The 22,091-nt window shown below is 48.0% G+C and overlaps 1 protein-coding gene across 1 annotated transcript in view; it reads right to left on the reverse strand.

The window, feature by feature from the left end:
• Positions 1-293: 293 nt before the first annotated feature.
• Positions 294-22,091, reverse strand: part of LOC101913311 (alpha-2-macroglobulin-like protein 1) — a 30,994-nt gene continuing 9,196 nt past the window's right edge. The window contains 31 exon segments of the mRNA XM_027782445.2: positions 294-1,209; positions 1,302-1,404; positions 1,610-1,681; positions 2,113-2,203; positions 2,588-2,712; positions 3,216-3,431; positions 3,601-3,818; positions 4,472-4,634; positions 8,002-8,076; positions 8,294-8,450; positions 8,802-8,883; positions 9,051-9,227; positions 9,612-9,695; positions 10,382-10,436; positions 10,918-11,039; positions 11,325-11,451; positions 11,565-11,790; positions 13,061-13,178; positions 13,636-13,783; positions 14,323-14,439; positions 14,811-14,960; positions 15,931-16,076; positions 16,805-16,868; positions 17,251-17,481; positions 17,858-18,025; positions 18,505-18,614; positions 18,994-19,108; positions 19,444-19,558; positions 20,370-20,454; positions 21,054-21,213; positions 21,765-21,782. Coding sequence (XP_027638246.2) covers positions 1,169-1,209; positions 1,302-1,404; positions 1,610-1,681; positions 2,113-2,203; positions 2,588-2,712; positions 3,216-3,431; positions 3,601-3,818; positions 4,472-4,634; positions 8,002-8,076; positions 8,294-8,450; positions 8,802-8,883; positions 9,051-9,227; positions 9,612-9,695; positions 10,382-10,436; positions 10,918-11,039; positions 11,325-11,451; positions 11,565-11,790; positions 13,061-13,178; positions 13,636-13,783; positions 14,323-14,439; positions 14,811-14,960; positions 15,931-16,076; positions 16,805-16,868; positions 17,251-17,481; positions 17,858-18,025; positions 18,505-18,614; positions 18,994-19,108; positions 19,444-19,558; positions 20,370-20,454; positions 21,054-21,213; positions 21,765-21,782 — 3,879 coding nt within the window. The 3' untranslated portion in view covers positions 294-1,168.

Raw genomic sequence — 22,091 nt, forward strand, 5'->3', positions numbered from 1 at the left:
CATCCAAGACTTTATTGCTCAGGTACATCTGTGTGCAGTAGGTGATGCTCAGTGGGATCAGTCTCATGCAGGGCTAGGAGTCCTCACCCCATACTGATGGCTGCACAATGCTGCTGGAGGGGAATCCAGTGCTGGAAGTAATGAACGCCAGGTACATGGTTCAGATACACTCTAAGAGCTTGCTTCTGCTCTCCTCCAAGGTAGTCCTCTATCACAGAGTCCAGACACAGACTGCAGTATCCAGCTTTGTGATTTTATTTTCATTCTTTTTACAAACAAGAAAATCCCTGGATTAAGACGATCAGAATCAATCAGACACCCCAAAGAATTCACCAGGAAATGGCTGTCAGGATGAGCAGCACTGTCTTGGGCTGGAGTTAGTCCTGAAATTCAACTTGAGATCTGTCCCAGTGCCCATATTCCAAGCCCACTGAGATATGACTTCCCAGGTGATGCATGCCCCATCATAGCAGAAACAATAATGCAGCAGCCCTGTTGTCCTAGGGCATCTCGCACTAGTGGCACCCCTGGGGGCTGAAACAGTGGATAGTAAGGGAGCAGACCTTGGAGAAATGAAAGCAGAAGAGCAAGTAACCCAGAGAACAAATAATATGACCCAAATTATGAACTCTGGGATGCTAAGTTAGGAAGCCCAGGCTCTCACTAAGGACTCTAAAGGAAAATGTTTCTCTGGTTTGATCTCGTGCCTTGTTTTTTACCTCAGTCTCCCCAGAATGAGGGACTCTCCATAGCCAGAGTAAGCTGAAACTAGTACCATGAATTCTGCTTTAAAGTTCTTCTTGAACGGCACAAACCATCTATAAGCACGGCCACTCTGCCAGCAGACAGACCCATGCACTATACCAGCCCAGACAGCCCGGCAGAGAGTCCCAGAAAAGCCACACAACTAGTCCTTCACACCAGAGACACATGTTAATCACTTCATGTTCTCCCTACAGGACAATCCAGCAAAGACTACATTACGAAGTTCAGAAAACAGAGGGCAGAGATTAAAGTTCCTGGAGACCTAGGGAGTCCCAGATAGAGTCCTAGATGAAGGGCACAGAGACACACAGGGCTCCTATGGGACAGAGAGGTGGCTGGGTTGCAGAGGAAACATCACAATACGTCCAGGTCTGTACGGGAGCTGAGGAACATCACACCCAGCTCAGATGCAGAAGATGCTATAATCAGCCAGGGCCTGCTCCTCTGCAACAGGACAGGAGAGATCTAAGTTATCTTTGTACAAAGCCAAGTGCAAACACCCAGACAGCCCTGGCACCCCATGGTTCCACACTGACCTGGATGGTAGTAGTCATAGACCCTGATGTGGCCTGGCTTCAGGTTGGTCACCCCAATCTCCTGCTCCAGATGCAGGACATACGTCTCAGACTTATGGCTCAGCTGGGGAAGAGCGAATGACAGTTCACATGCAAGCTGTTCTTTTTACTCCTCACCTAAATTTGATCCTACTGATAGGCAATAACAACAAAGGCAGGACTTGAAAATGAATCCTGGATATCCTTCTCTGATAGCCCAGTCCTGGATTCTCCACACAACTGTGCCACTGCCCTCCACTCCTGCAGCTTCTCTAGTAGCACACACATACCTTGTCCAAGTAGATGACAACACCTCCTTGTGTTTTCTCAGTTCTTTTCACAGACTGCCAGTGCTGCTGCAGCTAGGACAGGAGAGCAGAGGAAGCAATTTAGCTGGGTCTTTTGAAAAGTAAGTGTGAGACAGCCCAACAAGGTTTATCCTGAGTGGGCAAGTTCTCATTTCACTCACTTCCAAGTTTAATTTGGGCTCTTAGCCCTTCAGGCTGATTTCCCTGCAGGGCCACTCAGCTCCTGCAAAACCCAAGGACAGGAACCCAGGACACTTAGTTGTCGAGGATGTGCCGAGCAAATTGGGCCAGAAGGATCACCATCCTCAAGGCACAAAGAGAGCACCAACAGTATGTGCTCATGCTTGTTGTGTGGCAGATGGGAAGGGATGGTGAAATTGCTCTACAGAGAGACAGACAACACCTCCCTATGCAACCTCCCCCTCTCCTTGGGCATGGGGGGTCCCAGTGACACCACATCACCATCCTGATTCCAGGCTTCTTACAGACATCCCAGATCCTGGAGCCAGGACAAATCCAGACAGCAGGGACACCTCCACGATCACCATGTTGGAAGTGGATCTCTTCCCAGTGTACCTGGGGGAGAAGATCAAAAAGAGAGTCTCTCCCAGTTTTCCCTTCCCTCCAGCACCACACCTTGTGTGCAGGACCCTGAGCCAGGCAGTCCAGCCAGGACCACGGCCAAGGCCATCACTGCTCCCTCACGTGGGCAGAAGATGGCTGCACTGCTCTGAGCATCCCCAGCCTGAGGTAACTACTTGCATTCCTCTCCCTAACAAGAACCAAAGCCCTCGGAAGCATTTCCCCATCCCCAGAGATGCTTTTATCTTTCCTTCTCCATCTTCTATCTGGACCGTCTGCTGAAACTACCTGATGCCTGCATTGCAGCCAAGAAGCACCCCTCAGCTCCCAGCCATGTCTGGCTTTCCTTCCCAAGTAGGGCAATGTCTTTAGACTCACCTGACGTTGACGTAGACAGTGACAGAGTGTGTGTCATCCTCAGTGCAATTGACTGGCTCCGTTTTCACTCGCAAGGCAAAGGATGTGGAGACCTCTGGGGAGGGCGTGTTGTACCTCAGAACCATCTGCAGGGAGAGACAAAAAGACAGAATAAGGCACTGATAATTAGTTCAATATCACCTATCATACCTTTCTTTCACTGGCTACTCTAATCCTCAAGATAGGGACCCCAAACAGTAACTGGATAAACCATATGCAGTGAGTGCACTTATCCCAGTGCCCGAAACAAAGGTCAGTCAGATTGGAAACTGTCCGTGATCCTTCCAGCTGGGGCTCCTTCTCCTCACCCTTCCCCTTGAGACTGTGCAAGACAGGCACACAGCACTGGGACCAGGATACAACATTCCACCCTCCAGTACCCTGAGAGCTGTGGAAGCACCACTGTCCTCACATTTGGACACGTTCTGTCTCCCAGTGCCCTCCAGCACGCAGGTTTATTGCATTGGCAGCAGGCTGGGATTAAAGCACAGTCAATGCACATTTCCTTGCACAGAGCTGCAACGGAGAGTTTTGGTTTTGATAAGATAACGAGCACAGGGTTGTCACAGCAGGGTCTGTGGGAACCTACCCGGGTAAAGACACAACAGCTGCCATGGACCTGCACCGAGAACTTGCCCGGGACTTCTGTCAGTGCTGCTTCCTGCACCAACAGCCGGTTCTGGTAGGAGATTTGAAACTTCTTCCTAAAGCCTCTCTGGGATCTCACCCTCACTTCTGCCACCCCTTCCGTGCCGTACGTCAGCGCTGCATACTTAGCCAAGGCCTGCAAGGCAACTACTGTGTCCTGAAAAGCAAGAAACATTCACATTTGCATCTCTGAGACCCAAAGATGCTTGAAATCACTGTCCTGAGGATCTCTATATACAAGGGCTCCTCTCCTCAAAGTGTTTGTGCTTGTATATTGTGCAGAGGTTCTTTCTCAATCAAGATCCCCTTCCCTGGCCATGAGTTACCTGTGTTGAGGCAAACCCTCCATAGGCATTCTGCTGCCTGGTGAGCCAGGCCACAATGCCAGAGGCTGTGACGAGATCAGACCCTGTGACATTTGGCTTGGAGAGCAGGGCCAGGAGGATGTAGGCGGTCAACTCCACATCTACAGACAATGGCTGTGACCAAGGGCTTGTGTTAGGTCTGGACTGGGATGAGGTCTGACTCCAGTGGATCTGTCCATCTGGGAAAGGAAGGGAGTAGATAACATTGAGGGATTTCAGGAAAAAAATCCTGAGGCCTAGGAGGCACAGTGCCTGCAAAGACTATGAGTAAATACCTCTTGGCTTGGTCATCACATCACTGAGTCAACTGCAATACCATGTATTTTGCAATATCCAACGCTCCACATTACACACTAAGGTGAAATACAAAAACTAACACACCAATAACCTGCATACACATTACCTCCCAGACATCCAGTTTCTCCATTGTCCTGCTTGCCAGGTCTACTGACCACCTACTACTAAAACTACTACTAGCTACCTACCCACTAGAGCCAGTCCTGGGGCTCAGGGACTAATATGAAGCAGGGCAGCTCGCCAGCTTGCTTCCCTCTCTGGCGCTTGGCAGTCCTGCATAAGAAATCCCACTTCTCTCAGAGCCCAGCCTCCACTCTGGGTACCAGAAAAGGGAGAAAGATTTGAAGGAAATCAGCACCTACACCACAGCATTGCCAGCACACACCTTGAGTTCATAGGCTGGCTGTCTAACAGCTCTCTTTGGTGAAGGACCTGGAGGGCAAGGCTGTGGTCCTTCCAGGTTGCATGTTAGCAAGGGCTCAGAAAGATCACTCATCCCTTCTCTGATGTTCACCTGGCACTGAGGCTCTCATACCTGCTCTGATTGCCTTTCGATCAAGCATATCAAGTAGCTCTTGTGTGCGTTGAGAGTCCTTAGCCAGGGCGAAGGTGTAGGCCAGCAGGGCCTGGGTGTAAGAGCTGGCAGCTTTGGGAAGGGCAGGTGCGATGCAGCCCAGAGCCTTGCGCACCACTGTGCTCTACAGAGAAGAGTAACACGGGTGTTGGTCACGGACATGCACACGTGAGGCAGGCAAACACTGAGACACAAGCAAGAAAGATGCATTAGCATATGCTGGCACAGAAAGGACCCCATACATTCACCCAGGTGTCTGTGCTCGAGCCTGCACTCTTCTCTTTGTGTCAGTGCAGTGCCAGTAAGCAGGGTGTCCAGCCCTTGGTGCGAGGTGCTTGAGAGGCTCCACGCACCCCGAGCTGGTCACGGGTTCCAGCAGTGCTCTCTCAACAAAATGAACACCCTTACTGCTGGAACATCACCACACATCTTACTTTCCAAGTCCAAGCACAGCAAGAGCAGAAACGCGCAATTGCAAATGCTTTCAGGCAGCCTGCCGACAAAGATTACTCTGTTCAATTCACCTCTACAGTGCCTTAACAAGGTCACTGGGATTTCCAGTTTCCCCTGGAACACCAGCACTGCTGTTGGCAGGAGGCAGCAAACCCAGTGGTCTCAGCAGCACTGTGTTCTAGCATTCAGCTACACTATTCCAAACACGAGCCAGAGGCTCATCGTGGTTGCCTGTCCCATATGCACACCCCTACAGCACTCTGTGGGTTCCCCTCTTCCAGTGGCCTCTTGGTTAAGTACAGTAAGGATCACACAAGGGCAACATTTAAGATCAATTCTGACATGTGACATGCTCCTCACCTCCTTCCCTTCTAATAAAGAGAAAGGTAATGTCTGTATCATCTTTGTGCTCTCTAGACGGTGGAGTAGTATTGCTGGATGCAGCCACCAGTTCTCAGAAATGCCCATAGTACCTACTCATGGAGTACCCAAAGGTCCCAGGATCCAGTTGCTGCTTTCTTGGTTGCTGTCTCTTGCTAAAACCCAACAGAAGCCCTAAGCTAAGCATCCATCATCAGTAAGTCCTACTTTTCTGTTTGCTGCTCTTAAATGTAATAACTGCAAGCACCACAGTAACCTTTCTATTCTGTAATTGAATAGAGCTAAGTAGGGATTACAGCAAGTTCATGAATCCATTCAGAGGCTCCTTTATTATTCCTTTTCCTTCTTAAGTGTCTCACTCTCCCAGTTAAAATGGAAGTAATAGCAGTAGTGTTTGTACAACGCCCAAACTTAAAGTGAAAACACTTGTGCCACCAGTGAGGTGTTGACTGTTACCATACATCTTAATACCTTGTCTAGGAACAGTCTGACATGTATTACAACCCATTTGGCACCTCCGGTGTCTTCTGGTGAAGCTAACACAAGAACTGAGAGTGCCACTCTACTGGAAGTTTTTTTCACACTCACTGTGCTCATCCTGGTGTTGACAATAGCAGGCCTAAGTGCATACTGTACAGAAACGTTGAGCTTCCATGGGAGCAGCTAAGAAACTGCTCCTCTACAACATGCATTTGTTTCTCCAGTCAACATAAACAATCTGTTTTGTTCCAAGAGATCAATTTCCAACACAGAGCGGGGGTAGAGGGCTGTTTGTCTAGATTTTTTGTGATGCAAACCATGCTTTAATATTCATTCATTCAGAACAGTGTAAAATATCTCCAACCTTCTCCCTGCCTTTTACTCCCTAATGACTTTCATGAGCCTTTTAGCAATGCTTCTAAGGGAAACTAGGATCTGTTCCAAATAATCTTGAGTGCACTAGCCCTTGCAGGACATCCTCAAATCCCTTCTCAGAATTTTGACCTCTAGTGAGCATGTATTCTTTGTAGAAGTATTTATAACCCACTCAAGGACACTTTTCCTGGGTGCTATGGCAAGCTCTGTGTTTCCCACTTCACCTACCCACAGACCTACTTACCAAATTCTTTCATTGGGGCCAGGATAACTCACTGAGACTTTTACATTTACGTATTCATCATCATGATCATTTTATCTAAAACCAATAGCTTATGCGTGTATGTGCAATTGAGTAATCTGGTTACATTGACATCAAGTTTCCTGCTGCAGCAAAGCATCCCTCACTCCTTGGACAATCTTCTGAGCTAACAATACTGTTGCCATCTTCTCTGGAGCATGAGGAGTTCCATGGGGTCTCCTACCTTGTGGTAGCCTAGATTTTCTATCACCACTGTCAGAGCACTAAGCCACTCTACGTGGCTTCATTCTGGACAGAGTGGCTTCCACTAGCTCATCACGCAAATTGCTCTGAGGTACTGTTCGTCTCCCTCTCAGGATTTTACTCATGGATTTGGAGCACAGTCTGGTCTCTTCTCAGTAACTCTTTGCTTTCCTTCCCAAGTGACAAAGCTGGTTCTTAAGACTTACGACAAACTAAATCTTCTACCAGGATGAAGGTCCTTGTCCTTTTGTTTCATTCTGCTGCAGAGCACAGCATGTGTCAGGTATTTGTCATTCAGTTTCATGAAAAGCCTTCTTCACCTAAGTCTACAAAACTCAGACAGTTCACAGAGTTACCAAATGACGGAAGAATTCAGATTCGGAGGGACCTCAGAAGGTCTCTAATCCAACCCCCTGTTCAAAGCAGGGTTAGCTATGAGATCAGACCAGGTTGCTCAGGGATTTTTCTAGTCAGGTCCTGAAAAATTCCAATGATGGAGACAACTAAACCTCTCTAGGCATCCTGTTCCAACACTTAATTGTCCTTATGGTGAAAAAAGGTGACCTGAAGGGCATCTGTTGCCAAAAAAAAGGTAAATTTCCATCTGTCTCCCTTTTTTGTCCCCAAGCCCACTGCTTTCAGTTGCAACAAAAAGCACTGCTCTTTTGCTTATTTCCAGAGAGCTTCGCTTCTCAAAGTCTATAATAATAGCATTTCTTCATCAAGTCGATTACATTTTTTTACTTTCCAGTACCAGAGAGTCTAGTAATTAGTCGTGATCTGTAGCACTTGTAAGGGTTCCCTCTTACTGTTATTACTTAGGTGTGCAATTCCAGCTGCCCTACAGCACTCCTTTCCCAGACCTCCAGTTTTTGTGAAGCTAAAACATACTAAAAACATCATTATGTCTGTTTACTTGACTGTGGGAGCAGCTATCCCCACCTCTCCTCATTAACAATTCACCATTAGCTCACAGCTGTGTAGTGGTAGCAAGGGAACAAGAGGATGAAGGCAGCAGGAATGAGCAGCCAAAGCCTGGGAAATGGGCGCAGTATCTAACCATGGACTCCAATGGCTCCCAGTAAGCTAACCTCACCTTCTCCCCTGCCAGTGATGTCCTCCTCCTGACATAGCTGAGGTTTTTCCCCGAGAAGTGGTAAGTTCCTCCTCCCACACTCTATTATTTTGTCCATGAGCCTCTCCATGGTGCCTTCTGTTGCCTGCCTCAGTGACACCACTAAGCTCTTCAGGATTCAGATCTTAAGGCAAGAGCATGGCAAAGAATCCCATTATTTACCTGTGGTGTCTCTCCTGCCTCCAAGTACGCAGCAGTAATGTAGGCAGCCAAGGGGACTTCCCCATCCACACCTCCCTACAAAAAGCATAAACATCCAAAAAGCTGGAAAAGATAATCCTGGAGAGTAAGAACAGGAATGAATAAAACTTGAAACTTTTCAGCAATGGTCCCACCTATCTGGCTTGCTCCCACACAAGAAAGCAGAACACCACAAAAAAAGTAACTTAATCAAGTACCAGTATACTTGGCAATAACTGCTTTGAGCTGCCCTTCAAGGTGCTTTGGCTCCTACCTTCATGGCTGTGTGGAAAAGTTGGCCCACGTTTCTGAAGCAACCATTGGGAAGCTGGTGGAACTCCAGCCAGGTAAGAGCAGCTTGGATAGTCCTGTTGTCCAGGAAAATGTATGGCTTGGCTTGGACAAAGCATTTAACCACAAATGCAGTCAGCCTGGTTGGAAAGAGAACAGAAAAAGAGGCATGACTTTGGGAAGAGAGAAGCAGAAAGAGATGGAGTGAATGAGAGAGAGGGAAGAATGAGTGGAAAGAATCAATCTAAGCAGAAGTAGAGGAAAAAGAAAAAAAGTAGGAGTTTGAAACTGGTAGGTCTCTCCTCACCTGTTGTTGTGCTATTCCTAATTTGCTGGTCCAAGGACAGTTGCATACCCCTGAGGTGCCCTAGCCCACAAAGCATCTGGAACACTTTGGGTCCAATAGCACAGAAAGGATTCAATGCTGGAAGCAGAAAGCTGCCCACCTCCAGGCTGTCAGGCAGCAGGCAGACAGCGAGCCCAAGGCTTACCAAGTATTACCGTACTCATCCTTGGTACCAAATTCACTGTAGGAACCATCGGGGTGCTGGTACTGCAGCTGTATCTGGTACCCTGGGAAGCAGAATAGGACGTTAGTGCTCAGAATGATACCTGCAATAAAATCAGCGTGAAGGGAATGGGATGGTTGAGTGCTCGGGGTGGAAGGGGAGCTGGCACCTAGGACTGTTAGGCTGGACACAGGGGAAAGCAGAGGAGCAAGGTGGGTCTGTTGTACTTGCCATTGCGCAGGAACCCTGTCGCCCTCTCCTTGATCTCAGGGGACAGCTGCTTCGTCTTCTCCAGGTACTGCAGCACATAGACAATGGGGGCAAACAGCACCATGTTCTGCTCCCCACAGCCGTGGGGTATCTGCACCAGACGGTCCAGGTTCTGCAGCGCCGTCCCCATGAGGTCACCTGAAACAGAGCATAGGTGCCCTGACCACCTCCTGGGCAGGAAGCTTGGGGATTCATCTCCTCCCACCCATGACCTGTTCCCAGCAGCGCACCAGGCAAGATAGCCACAGCACAGTGGTTTGGGGGCACCTCTGTCCATACGGACTGTACACATCGCCATCCTGGCAGGGGAAACCCATAAATAGAAACTCTCCCTTGGTGAGTGTTTTAGATTATCAAGGATCAGGAAACGGAGCTACACATATGGGAGGAACAAGTCAGTGGAGCCTTGGAAACCTCAGAAAGGGGGGGGGGGGGGGTGTGGTGTGTGTCTGGGTTTGGGCTTTCCTAGGGCTAAACTCAGAGATATGGGATTTGCAAAGATATTATAGCTTAATTCCTTACCGGTGACTGAGATGGTGGCTCTGACTGAACCTTCAACCACATTTAGAGGCAACATCAGGGACACAGACTCCTGCACTGGATTCTCTGATAGCAGTGGGGTAAGGTGTGTGGAGAGGACAAAAAGGAAAAAATTCTGATGATAACAGCCTTCAAAATCCCCAGAAACTGTTTCAAGACTGTTCTGTGCTAACATCCCATTTCCCTATCACAGAGATCATCTCAAAAACCCTGTCCCATTCCACCCTCAACTTCCTCCGTCTACCTCATGGTGACTGCACTATCCTAACAGCCTTCCTTCTAAAGAGGTTGAGGATTTTCTCCTGGAAAGCCTCTGTGATCAAAGCCACCTGCTTTTCTCTACATAAGTTACTCCATCCTGTTCCAGATTTCAGTTGCAGGCATGTCTTCTCAATGCACCTCATGCTCTCAAAATCTGCTAATGGCCCTGTCAGACACCATAAAATTCAAGACAGGAACAGCAATCCCAAGTCATGTCCTCCAGCCTCACCATGTTCAGCAGTCTGGTTTTATTACCACAGGTGAAAAACAGCCTCAAGCTGCCACATCAGTGTCAGGGATGTTGATGGTAAAAGACGGGACCCTCCCACACATCGTTACCCAGGGGAAGTTACCCAGGTGGCACCACCATTACAGTATGCTTCTGTAGCTTGGTGGTGACAGAAAATATTTAAACAAGTGGAAAGACCCATGGAAAGGTGGTTAGGCAGGAAGGTAGGGATGAACAGAGTGAAAGGAGAAAATCTTTCTACCTTTTTGGGGACACAGGATGGAGCTGTGAGCCTTTTCCACCAACACTCCCTCTGGCTGTTGGAGCACATAAAATAGCATTATATTGAGCACACAGGAGAGAAACAGGATTACAAGTGGATTAGAAATAGATACAGACAAAATCCTGGTTCAGGCTGGAGAGTCAGCTGGAGTCATATCATTATCACATAAAAATCTAAATTACTGTCAATCATTTTCATTTCAGATAAGAAAACAGCATGCATTTTTCGGAATATCATAACTTCTGGATGTCTGTGAAAGAGAAGCTGTAAGATTCAGCAGAGAGCTTAGGAGCAAGGACATAAAAGACTGTACGTATTTAAAGTTTTCTGTGGCATGAAGGATACCCCTCTACCTCCCCCATCCACCAGCCCTCACACTGGGCCCAGCGCAGGCCCTGAGATTGTAATTACAAACCTTGAGTAGCAAGGGGTAACTCCCAAAATTAACCCACACAAAATCTGGGTATTGCACAAAGCCCACTTTTAGGTCTAGGTAACAGAACAGCTTGTCTGACCCGGACTAGGAGGAGTTTGACAATCGTGTCTTTCTGTCCTTGTTTGGGGATAAATGGTAACTCTTTGCCACAGAGCTCTTCGGAGGCCACAGCCTCTGTGTGGAGGGTGATGTTCATGAGCCCTGAAAATAACACACATTATTAGGTGCATTAAACATCTGGGGGGGCACTTCCCGTCAATATAATAGAAGTCACCTGCTGACAAAAACTTGGATTGGAGCCCTACGAGGTTCTGTATCCCCTAGCACAGACTTGCAAGGAATCATGACCTTAGAATGAATGCAAATGAGTACCCTCTGGTTAACAGGGCAAACAACTTCTCACTCCATGTCTGCTCTTTACAAAACATCCCCATTTTGGTCCCATCCCTCCCCAATTCCAGCACCCCGCTTCCCTGTTCATCTCACCCAGTTGTTCAGCTGTGACGCTCCACTGAAAGGTCTTTGCTTCACCAGCACATAAGCAGCTGCTGTAGACACAGCCTTTGCATGGCTTCAGCTGTAAGTGTGCAAACTCCTCCAGGGTCACCTGGATCTGAAGGGGCAGCAGGGATGGCAGGGGGTACAAGATAAACATCACAGGCCATAGATCTCAGCCATCTCCTACCCACCTTGCTTTTCTTGCAGAGCCTACCAAAGCTCACCTACCTTCATGCATCGCTGAAGGTAGTTGAAGACGGTGGCCTTCAAGATGAAGGTCTCACCCTGGATCACAGAAGATGGCAATGTAAGCTCCACAAGAAAAGGCTTGAAAACAAGCAGACTGGAGGGTGGAGCAAGTCCAAAGCCATTTCGTCCTGTGCAGAACATTCCTGCTTTCCATTCTGTGATGGTGTCAGGCACAGTGACAGTGACATTCTTGCTCCCACTGGTACTGAGGAGGAGTAGAGAGCAACAGAAGCATTTAACTGAATCTTGCTGTATGCAGCACCAGGTCACCTGGTGCGCACCCCATCCCCTAACCACAGTCTAACCCCTAACCTCTGCTGAATTTGCAGCCCTTGCAGGGTTGCAGGTAGGTCCTGTAGAAGTAGGGACCCCCACCTCAGATGCTTATATCAACAGAACATTTTTGACAATAAGTTACATGGCTGCCAGATGCCATGAATCACACTCAGTGCTTTTCTCAGACAGCGCTTGTCCTTTGCACATCTGAAAATGGTTTACACATATCAACAGTTTCATTTTTCTTGGCCGAGGGATGGAGAACCACATGCTAGAAGAGCAACAGGACTGGCTCAACATCAGTAGAACTTAGCAGAAGAGACAGACCCAGCCATCCACCTTCCTGTGGGACACTGACACCTTAAAGTCTGACACGAAGACAGGGCAGAGTCCTGCCTCGTGCTCACATCACAGCTCCTGAGAGCAGCAGGCTGTTCTGTGGCTGCTACCACAGCAGACATAAAAACAGCCCTAGCTAAAGCTAATGGTATTATTTGACTCCAATAACGGGAGACGTGCACTTTTGCCAGGCACATACAGGAAGGCAACACATACAACATAAAGATCTTTGGTTGCTCAGATCAGGCTGGTGGACAAATCACATAGGAGATTATCTGCTGCTAGGGGGTGAAGAGATGGATGTAGCTGGAGGGACAGCGGAGGTGGGAGAGGGCAGATGTGGGGGCATCTGGCCTGTGCAGACTCCAGTCTCCAGACAAGAAATTCTTAAAATCAGAGATGAAAAATCTCCAAAAGCTCCCTCAGCAGACCCTGTGTACTCACTGAGTCTCTCTCACAGGACACAACTCCCAGTCCTGTGAAGGACTTCTGCGGAGGTCAGGTTCCCCTGCGCACCCTGCGAGCACAGTTTGGGAAATGCCAGCCCACAGGGCTACCACAAGCAAAGTGGGAGCAGTAAGCCAAGCTGGTTTGCTGCACTGCACCTGCTTTCCTATCTTCCCATGCCAGCCGCCTCCCATGGATGGACAATACTTCTGTATGATCATCTAGTAGATGAACATGCATTTGATTCCAGTATCAGCTCCAATAAGAAACAGCCTGACAGGTATGAGCCCTATGACATATATATCCTTAGGTGTCTTCCTCAGCAGCTTATGATCTAAAATCGATTACACCCGCTGCCACTCCCAGTCACACTAAGCCACCCAGGCTAGACCCTCACTGCTCAGTTTACTCACCCCACAGAATACAAATCCCACATCCAGGTTTTGGGGAAATGCTTGTGTATTTTCTCTTCAGCTGAAGAAACAGGTGAAAACATAGTGGGCTGATAGGTAGATGTTGTCAGGTGCTCTGCTGGAAATAACAAAGACCCAGTCATCACAGAGTCCTCAGGCCCTGGTTTAGAGCAGAGGAGCTCCAGCCCAGCTCAGGCTGCAGCTCATCCAGTCAGTTCTTGGGAAGCATGGCACTGGAACAGAAGGTGCTATCCCAAGTTTTAAAATATTTTGCCTTACTTCAAATGACAGAGGTGCTTTGGGCCTTACTTGCATTTGTAGGCCCCATGGGAAGGGCAACCATTCCCTCACCTTAGAGATGAGACCTGGGATCCAGAGAGCCCACTAACATCTCGGAGCAAGAAGCTGTGAGCCCCAGGCAGTCTCACACTAGCACAACAGGTTTAGGGCCAGAAACAACTCTCTTCTCCATTTGCAATTACAGCAAGTACCCTCTTTGCTCAAACCCAGGACTGCTTTCACATGAAAAACCAAGCATCCCGTGTACGAAGAAGAAACAGCTGGCAAATGCTTACTGTTATATGCTCTGTGGGGCTGGGCAAACATCAACATGGGCCTGGAAATAAACATTCCTGTTTCCTGCAGCATAGTTGTTGATGGAGTGGTTGGACACACTCTAGGTTTCCTGATATTGGTGTTGGACATAATTTTCAACCCCATTTCCTGTAGGAAAAAGAAAGAACTGATGCACCAGAAGCTTGTCATGTCCTCTCTGCCCTGAGCTTTTTGTCCCCTCATGCAGTGGGGACTTGGCTATCCTCTTGCCTGGCAACGTATTCTCTTGCTTCATTTTAAGAGACAATTATTCAGATCCTCAGCAATGGGCAAACAAGGTCTTCTGAGCTAATTCATCTGGTCCGAGTCAGTCAAATTTATTCTATTTCAAACACATGGTCATTTAGGCACTATGCCTTCTCAGCCTGCAGAATGCAATTGCTCATGCTATGGAGATTAAACAAACTATTTGAAATCCAATTAAAGTAGCCAATAATCCCTGGCACCCTGTGTCACACAACCAAAGTGCAGTAACCACACAACAATTTCTTCTCGGTCAACATTTCTAGTCACGTTAGAAGGGCCTAAACTGGACCTGTTCCCTTGTATTGTGTGTAACAGCATCCCTAAGATAAAGGTAAGTCAGGTAAAGTCAGGGGTTCCCTCAGTTCATGAATTATCCCAACCCACCAAACCAACATTTTTACCCTGAATGCTGTAAACACATCAGGCTCATCAGAATTTGGGAGCCCGCATGAATGATCATCTTCAGACACTTGGCGAGAATACCTGGAGTCATAAACAGATGGGAACAGCCCATAGATCTGAGAAAGCAAGGGGAAAAAAAAAATCAGCACAAATAAAACCTGGCATTCCCTTCCTGTCATACAGCCAAATCCAAGGCCTGTTTGAATTGCTGCTGGCTACCGTGCACGAACGCATGCCAGAAAGCCCAGGCTCATGTCACTCTTCCCTGGCTCTCCTCGGATAGAGCCAGCACACCCTGCTGAACTGAACACCAGACAGAAATACAGAAGCCGATTTACCCCTGGTGCACTGAGTGACGTTCAACCTCCTTCTTAATGCACATCCCCAGTGCTTTGAGCTCCTTGGGAGATAAGCTTTGCACAGATGCAGTGGCATCCCTGCCTCCCTCTTCATGTCAGCACCAGGGAAGGGAAGAAGGCTCACTCACCAAGGAGCTGCTGAGCTCTTTTCCTGGCTTTGGCAAGGGGACGCTGGGATCCACAGCCCAGACGGCACACATGGACCCAGGAGCTGCCAGCAGGCGTACACCAACCTCTGACCCGGGAAGAGTCTCGGGCGTTGAAAAGCTCAGCTCCACCTGGATGGGCAGAATGCAGGCAACATCTGGGTGGCACTGCTGCTGCTGGCCACCCTACCGCTCCCTCAGCAGGGAAGGGACCTACGTGAAGAGAGTTTCCAAGGACTGGGCTTGGATGGAAACCAGAGGAATCTTCCCCAGGACACACACAGACACCCCGCCCCAGAAAGTATTTAAAAAATCATCACTTTGAGGTTCTAACAGGAAAGATGGCAGAGGGGGGACCATCAGTGTGCGCAGCTCACAGTACTGCCGACACTCCTGTGTCAGAACCCAGCACACCAGCCAGCTGTAACACACCTCACACTGCTGTCTTTCTGCTCCTTTTGGAGCCCCAGATAAAAAATAAGCCTAGTCCTTATCTCCGGGCTCTTTGTGCGGTTGATCTGAAGCACCTCCTGTTCGTGCTTGAATCTGACTGTCTGTGGCAGGTAAACAGCTGTAGAGCAGGGATAATGCCAGTCCTCAGAAGTTTACCTTTGGAGTGCACACCAAGAAAGCACATTCCCACGGATGTCACAAGGACCACAAGCACACAGCCCTTTCTGGATGGCCCATAAAATCCGTTTCTTCTATTGGCCACTTTCAGCTGTCTTCCCAACACCACATACTAACAAATCCATCTGCTAATGCAGCAGAGCAGCCTTGAGCTATCCTGGGAATTGCACTAATAACCTCTGCTGGGCTGTCATCCTACTGGGTTGCAGTTGCTATACAAGCCTATGGAGACGGACACAGCAATTCTCCGCCTTTCCCAAGCAGCGCAGCAGCCCCCACCACCTCAGCACACCCTCGCTCCACACACCACAGCACACTTCACCATTCACATACTGCCGTTCACGTAACAGCATCCCACACAGTATCAGCCGTGCACAGCTACACATGCTGCATATTCCTCAGCCTCTTCTGTCACTGCAGCAGACACACAGGCTGTCACACATTTAGCCACGGCCTCGGACACACATCTCACCTTATTTCTGAAACACATGGAGACGCTGAAGGTGGCAGAATCAGCGATGATTTTTCCATTAGGGAAGATAACATAAACAACAATTCTTGGAGCTGGGGCATAGATGGAGCTGAAGGTAAGAGGGATGGAGAAGAAGTCTTTCAGCACTAGATGGAGAAGAGAGGGAGGAAGAGAAAGTAGATCCAGTAGTGAATATGGATTCTGATCAGCTTTTGCCATTCTGCATGTGCCTGTTTAATTCTTTTCCTCAAGTCTCTCAGAACCAAGGAGATTTCTGGAGACCACTGAAATAACCAGCATATCTCTGGATCTGGTACTCAAGACCAGCAAAAGACATTTTCTGTTTCTGTTCATTCCCTCAAGGAGATAAAACAGCTCTTTGGAGTTCAAGCTTAGCTCCGCAAAGAACAAGAGCCTCGGCTATTTTTCAAAGCCTCCCAACACCAACAAAGGTTTTTAAATAAAGAGCTGGAGAAATCAACAACAGTGAGTCAACACCCATCAAAATTATAAGTGGTGGCATCCCAACTGCTCAGGTTATTTGTAGACACGATTGCAAATTAAAATAGGAGAGTTTTGATAGAGGGTAAGGCTATAGTTTCATGCCACTTGCAGAGGGACCAAAAGGAGACTTTGAAAATGAAGACAACAGAGGATGAGCCTATGGGCTGGGAAATACTGAGTATTGTTCTCTCAGTACAAAGCACGAGGTAAAAGGAAACATGAAAGCTGGAAAGGAGCATTGCTCTGATGCAACAGAAAAGTGGTGAGCCAGCTCTGAATTGCAAAGAGGCTTATGCCAGATATCCAAATAAGAAGGGATGCCAGAGACCACTGAGTGCTTGCTGGACATGAAACAGGGGAGTGCACTTACATTTTGGCAGCCCAACCCAAACAGTCTTCTGACCTGCATGGACTAGCCCTCTTTTCCCTGTGACCTAGGGAAGAATACAGAAAGGAAAGGGAATGCCATTCACATAGTCTTTGAGATCACTGCGCAGATCAAAGTAACCCTGAAAATGGAGATTAAATGGGGTCAGGCAGGGGGAGTAACACGAGTTACCCAGCAGAGCTCAGGGGATCAAGAGGCTTGGGGGAGGACAGGCAAAGCCAATACCTGCCCTGCATCCGTGCGGAGCCCAAAAGAAAGGTTCTGCCTTTCTTGCTATTACTGCAGCTCCAGGATCCAGCCCCATGATAGCTGGATAAGCTACCTGTCCTGGGACGAGCCAAATCTATTCTATATCAGGCTTGAATCTGCAGGAGATGCTGGTCTTGTGCCCTGAGCTATCACCCACTAGCACTTCCCTAGAAACTCACAAAGTAGGAGAAAATGACACGCTTGGGCCCATGTTCCAGGTCCTCCTGATAAATCCTGAAGTCCACCTGGACAGCTTGCTTTTTCCCGCAGGGCATTGTTTCTGCCACACGGACAATAGAGAGAAAACTCCTGCTGGTGCTGTAGAATGGATGTATGAAATGAGAGGCTTGCTTGTAACTCAAATCAGCTGTCCTAGTCTCTATATCCAAATCTTGATGCAGGACACTTGCCTGGTGAGACAAAAAAAAAAAAAAAAAACAAAAACCACCAAACAAAACAAAACACAGAAACCAGTTAATTTCTGTAGTTTAATTTCTCTGGTTAAGCGAGTCAGCTGCAAATCACCATAGCCGCAGCTTGGTAAGAAGCTCAGATAAGGTCTGAACAACACCATAGCACAGGTCTCTGTATGGAGAGCTCATGAGAAAAACAACCAGGATTTGGGGAATAAGCTCTCAGAGGGAGCTGAGATTCAGAACATGCTGAGGTGCTTTGCGTTTGAATTACTGTCCTTCAGGAAGAAACTAGGGAGATGTCTGTGGGGCAGTAAATAGCTCTGAAACGCATGCATACCCCGGCCAACACAACAGACCCTTCCTCACTTACCTCCAGGGAGGCTGAGGTGCTGTTCCAAGCAGTCGTGTTCAGGCTAAATGAAGCTGTCCCAGCGTCCCCAGTGGTGTACTTCTGCTTAAATTGCTGCTCACCACACCTTACTACAAGGAGGACTGTTTTGTGCTTCAGTGCCTTGCCTTGGTAGTCAATGACTTTAATCTAAGAACATGGTGGTGAGCGAGAGAAGTGCAGAAGAGTAATCAACAGACAGAATCTCCTGCTTCTCCAAGTCTGGAGCAGCATTTCCAAAGACAGCAAGGTCACCCTTTCAGTCACTAACAATATTATCAACACTGCTACTGGTCATCTCCTATTGTCACTTGCACTACCACGTTCATTTACCCCCACGCTCTCTACCCCTTCACTGCTGGCAGCCTCCCAGCTGCTGAAATTCCAGACGTTTGCATTTGCGCCCCGCATATGGATGCCCATAACTGCTGCTACTCAAGGCTTATTTGGCTAATGGCAGTCTTGGGTGCTATTCTCACTTTTGACAATTCAAGAGTTTCATCTCTGGGAGTCAGTCATGCCCTCCCCAGCCCTTGGCTGGAGGTGAGGTTGGAAAAGACGCTAGGTAACAGTTGCTGTGAAGGCATTGCTCACACTCTCCCCTCCAAAGGACCGTAACTGGGAATTACCTTCCCCCTGTACATCTCTCCAGCGTGGTAGTAAGAATTCACATCATCAAACAAAGCCATCCCGCCAGTCTTGGAGATGAGTACTTTGTGGGAAGCACTGGCGTGTGTCTCTGAATGAAAGCAGCAAGACAGAAACATAAGGGAGGGAGCAAGGAAGCCAAGCACCCCTCAGCCATTTCCCTGCAGAGTGACCCACCGGTAACACTGATGCACATGTTCAGCTGCACACACACTTCATTCCAAGGAGATGATCTGCCCAGGGCTCTGGGCATCTAGACTTCCTCCCACTTACTTCTAGCCCTCAGAGAAGCCCCTAAGCTTTACCACCCTAGACTGCAGGCACTCAGAGTGTGTGTGTCCGTGAGGTTAGACGCCAGGACCCAATGGGCTCAGAAAGCTCAGAATGCTAGCCTGAACGTCTCTAGTGTTCTTGGCAAAATTAGTGTCTTCACATGCCTTTTCCCAGCCACCAGAGATGTTTCCAGTTACCTGTGCCATCCTCCCTCAGCAAGGCGTCTGCAACTATGCTGTCCTGATAGTACCGAAAGTCTCGACTGAAGGACGAAAGACTCACATTTGTGAAGAAGCAACCAGTCTCATCTGTCTGAAAGTACAGAGAAAGGAAACAAGGTCTGAGCAAGGCACTTATGTTAGAGGTTACCCAAATGGTGCAGAAAGAGCAGCCCAAAATCCCTGCTCTCAGGGAGCTTGCCTTTTGACATAGCGGTCCATGTTGTGGAGCGGGCACATGATGCACACGCAGCCATAGTCACCAGGCACAGCTACTAAGAAGCAGCACCAGTAGACCACTGGCCAAGCAGCCAGATCCACAGAGTAACATCATCATTACTTCAGCTAAAGCCTCCAGCAGCGTTCCCTTACTGCAGGGCTGAGCACAAATGTCCCCAAATAGGGCTCAGCTCCTGCTGAGCATCTTACCTGCTTATTGAATTCCTGACAGAGATCAGGTTTGGAAGCACTGGGCAGGAACAGAGCTACCTTCTGACAGAGGCTCACATGGACCATCCCCTGGACACCTTTCCCATAGGTGTATCTGTTTGGGGGACCAGGGAAAGGAAAAGACAGTCACACACAGCAAAAGAGCACAGGGCTTGCTTCGCGTAACTCCAGAGGCCACTTACTCATGGATATTCACAACGCAGCACAACAAGAGTGGCAGCCATACAGCAGGCCCAGGAGCCCTGACCCAGTAACAGGGTCAGACTGGGGCACTGCAGCGATGGAGATCAAGGGCTCTGTGATACAATTAGTGCCAAACTAATCTATTCTGGGAAACCACAGTGTTGTAGGTGCTGACTGAGCACACAGCTCTGCACTTTATCCATAACCCCAGGATATGCTGAAGGCATGCATTATCTTATAAGCAGAAGCATGGGCCATTAATAAAACACCTTTACAGGAGGCTGTTAACCCTAGTGTCGTCCTTGGACTGTACCTGAGGCAATTCCTTTTTGCCTCTCTAGTTTCTGCTACAGCATTATCGGTAAAAGTTTCCCTTCATTTCCCATGAGTTTGTGCTGCAGGGAGATGAACACCAAACAGCTGCCAAGTTCTGCCCCACAAATAGCTTCTTGTCAAAAGATAAGTTGTTCCCCCAGGTTTTGCATGTAGACTTGTGGAGTGTTCTTAGAAAGGGGGCATTAGAGTACCAGAAGGACAGATATAGGAATGTTTTGTGTTGCATCGGGGTGCAAACAGCTGCCATGGAAGATTCTGGACTCCTATAACTGAAGGAGTAACTGAAAACTGTAAATTTCCCCTGAGCTCCTCATGGTTACCTAGCCATCTTGTACTCATCTGGCCAGAAATTAACACAGGGCCACCCCTCAAAGCAGAATCCTCACCTGCCACATACCCGGAGTGGGAAGGTTTTATCTAGCACATAAATCTGATTCGGTGCCTCAAAGTTCACTTCAAATTTTGGCAGCACTGAAAGGAAAAAACAGAGAACTATAGGAAATGCCAGGGACAACCTTCCAGAGAATCAACATGAAGATAAACTATAGTGAAATAAGAGCCAGGAAATTGAGAGGGAAGGTGGTGAGAAGGGGAAAGGGAAGCTTTTCCTTCTTTAACACATTTGTGTGTATACCCTGGCTGATTGCTCCTTTTAGAACGAAGACCCAAACATGTCCATGATCCTGCACTTCTGACAGCTACTTGCACTGAGAGAAGGCTAGCCTCCCAACATGGTTAATTTGGGGATGGAAAGAGAAGTGGGATGGCACTGGACATCATACTCCCTGGAAAAGCCCATCCTAAATGACCTTGTTTTGTCTGACACTGAGATCTGCAGGAATCAGTTGTGGCAAAGGTCTGAGGCCATGCACAACATTCCTCCCACACACTGACCCAAGGTCCCACCATGGTCCCTCTCTCCTGAGCCTCAGCTCACTCTTTTCTGTGACAGATGCTATTTCTTTTCTCATTTGCTCCTTGGGTGGTTATAATGGAATAAACACACAGCTTCCTGGCTCAAGAGTGCAAGTCCCTTCTGCAGCTCAGACACGTCTCCCACAAGCTCATACCATACTCCTCAACGGAGAAGGTGCCATACGCTTTTGCATTGGTTATATTGATGACGTATGTCCCCAGCAGAGGCTCATCGCTCAACTTGAAAGACAGATCTACAATGCCATCTTGGGGGCCCACATTCAGCCACTGCTCTATCCGGTTGTTCTTCGGGTCCTACACCCACAAGGAAGGAAGAAACAGTTGTTCAGCAGCTCAGTGATCCACACCCCATAGGAACCGAGCTTCGGGATTTCACTGCTGCAGACTACCTGCTTCTATAGCTAAGGAATGAGGTTTGGTATATGCTGGTCAAGAATTCTGAAGACAATGTAATGCTCAGATTCTGCTCCCAGCATCTGAGTCTCCTTCTAACACTTATCTAAATTCCAATCTCAAGGAAAGATCCTTCACAGTTCTAAATTCTGTTGTAAAGCTCTAAGCTGACGTGTCTATACTCTCTCTATATATACATTATATATATATAATACAATATAATCTATACTGCAAGTCTAAAACAACTCAAATTTCTACTGAAGTAACTGGAAGCATAAACTCAAGTAAGTACATAAATGAGAAACTGTAAGGAGTATGTTAGTTTAAGAAACCTTGAAGTTTTACAAATTCCACTCAGAGGTCTGTAAAATCTACCAGGAACTGCATATGAATAGCCCAGTGAAATGGCTGCCACCAACATCTCTGCAACCCTAGATTTCAGCATCACTCACCTGAAGAAACAGGGAAATCTGGGGGAAGAAAAGGCAAAAACCATTAGAAGACACGAACACATGCCAGCAGCACACACAAGGTACTTTGGATGCACACGCCCTCTCTGAAGGATGTGCAACTCGGGATTTTGAAATTCAGAGCACTGACAACAATATAAAGTAAAACAAATGTCATCAAAAAGAAGAAATATTAGGTGAGTCCTTTACAGTAAGGTCTGGAGCAAGGGAAAGGAAAAGAGCTGGAGGTCACCCAGCACTTGCTACTGACCTCCTGGCAGAGTCCTTCATCAGGAAAACTCACTGTCCAAGCAAACCTAGGCTCTGGCT

Source organism: Falco peregrinus, chromosome 6 (genome assembly GCF_023634155.1).
Source record: "Falco peregrinus isolate bFalPer1 chromosome 6, bFalPer1.pri, whole genome shotgun sequence".
NCBI classification, from domain to species: Eukaryota; Metazoa; Chordata; class Aves; order Falconiformes; family Falconidae; genus Falco; species Falco peregrinus.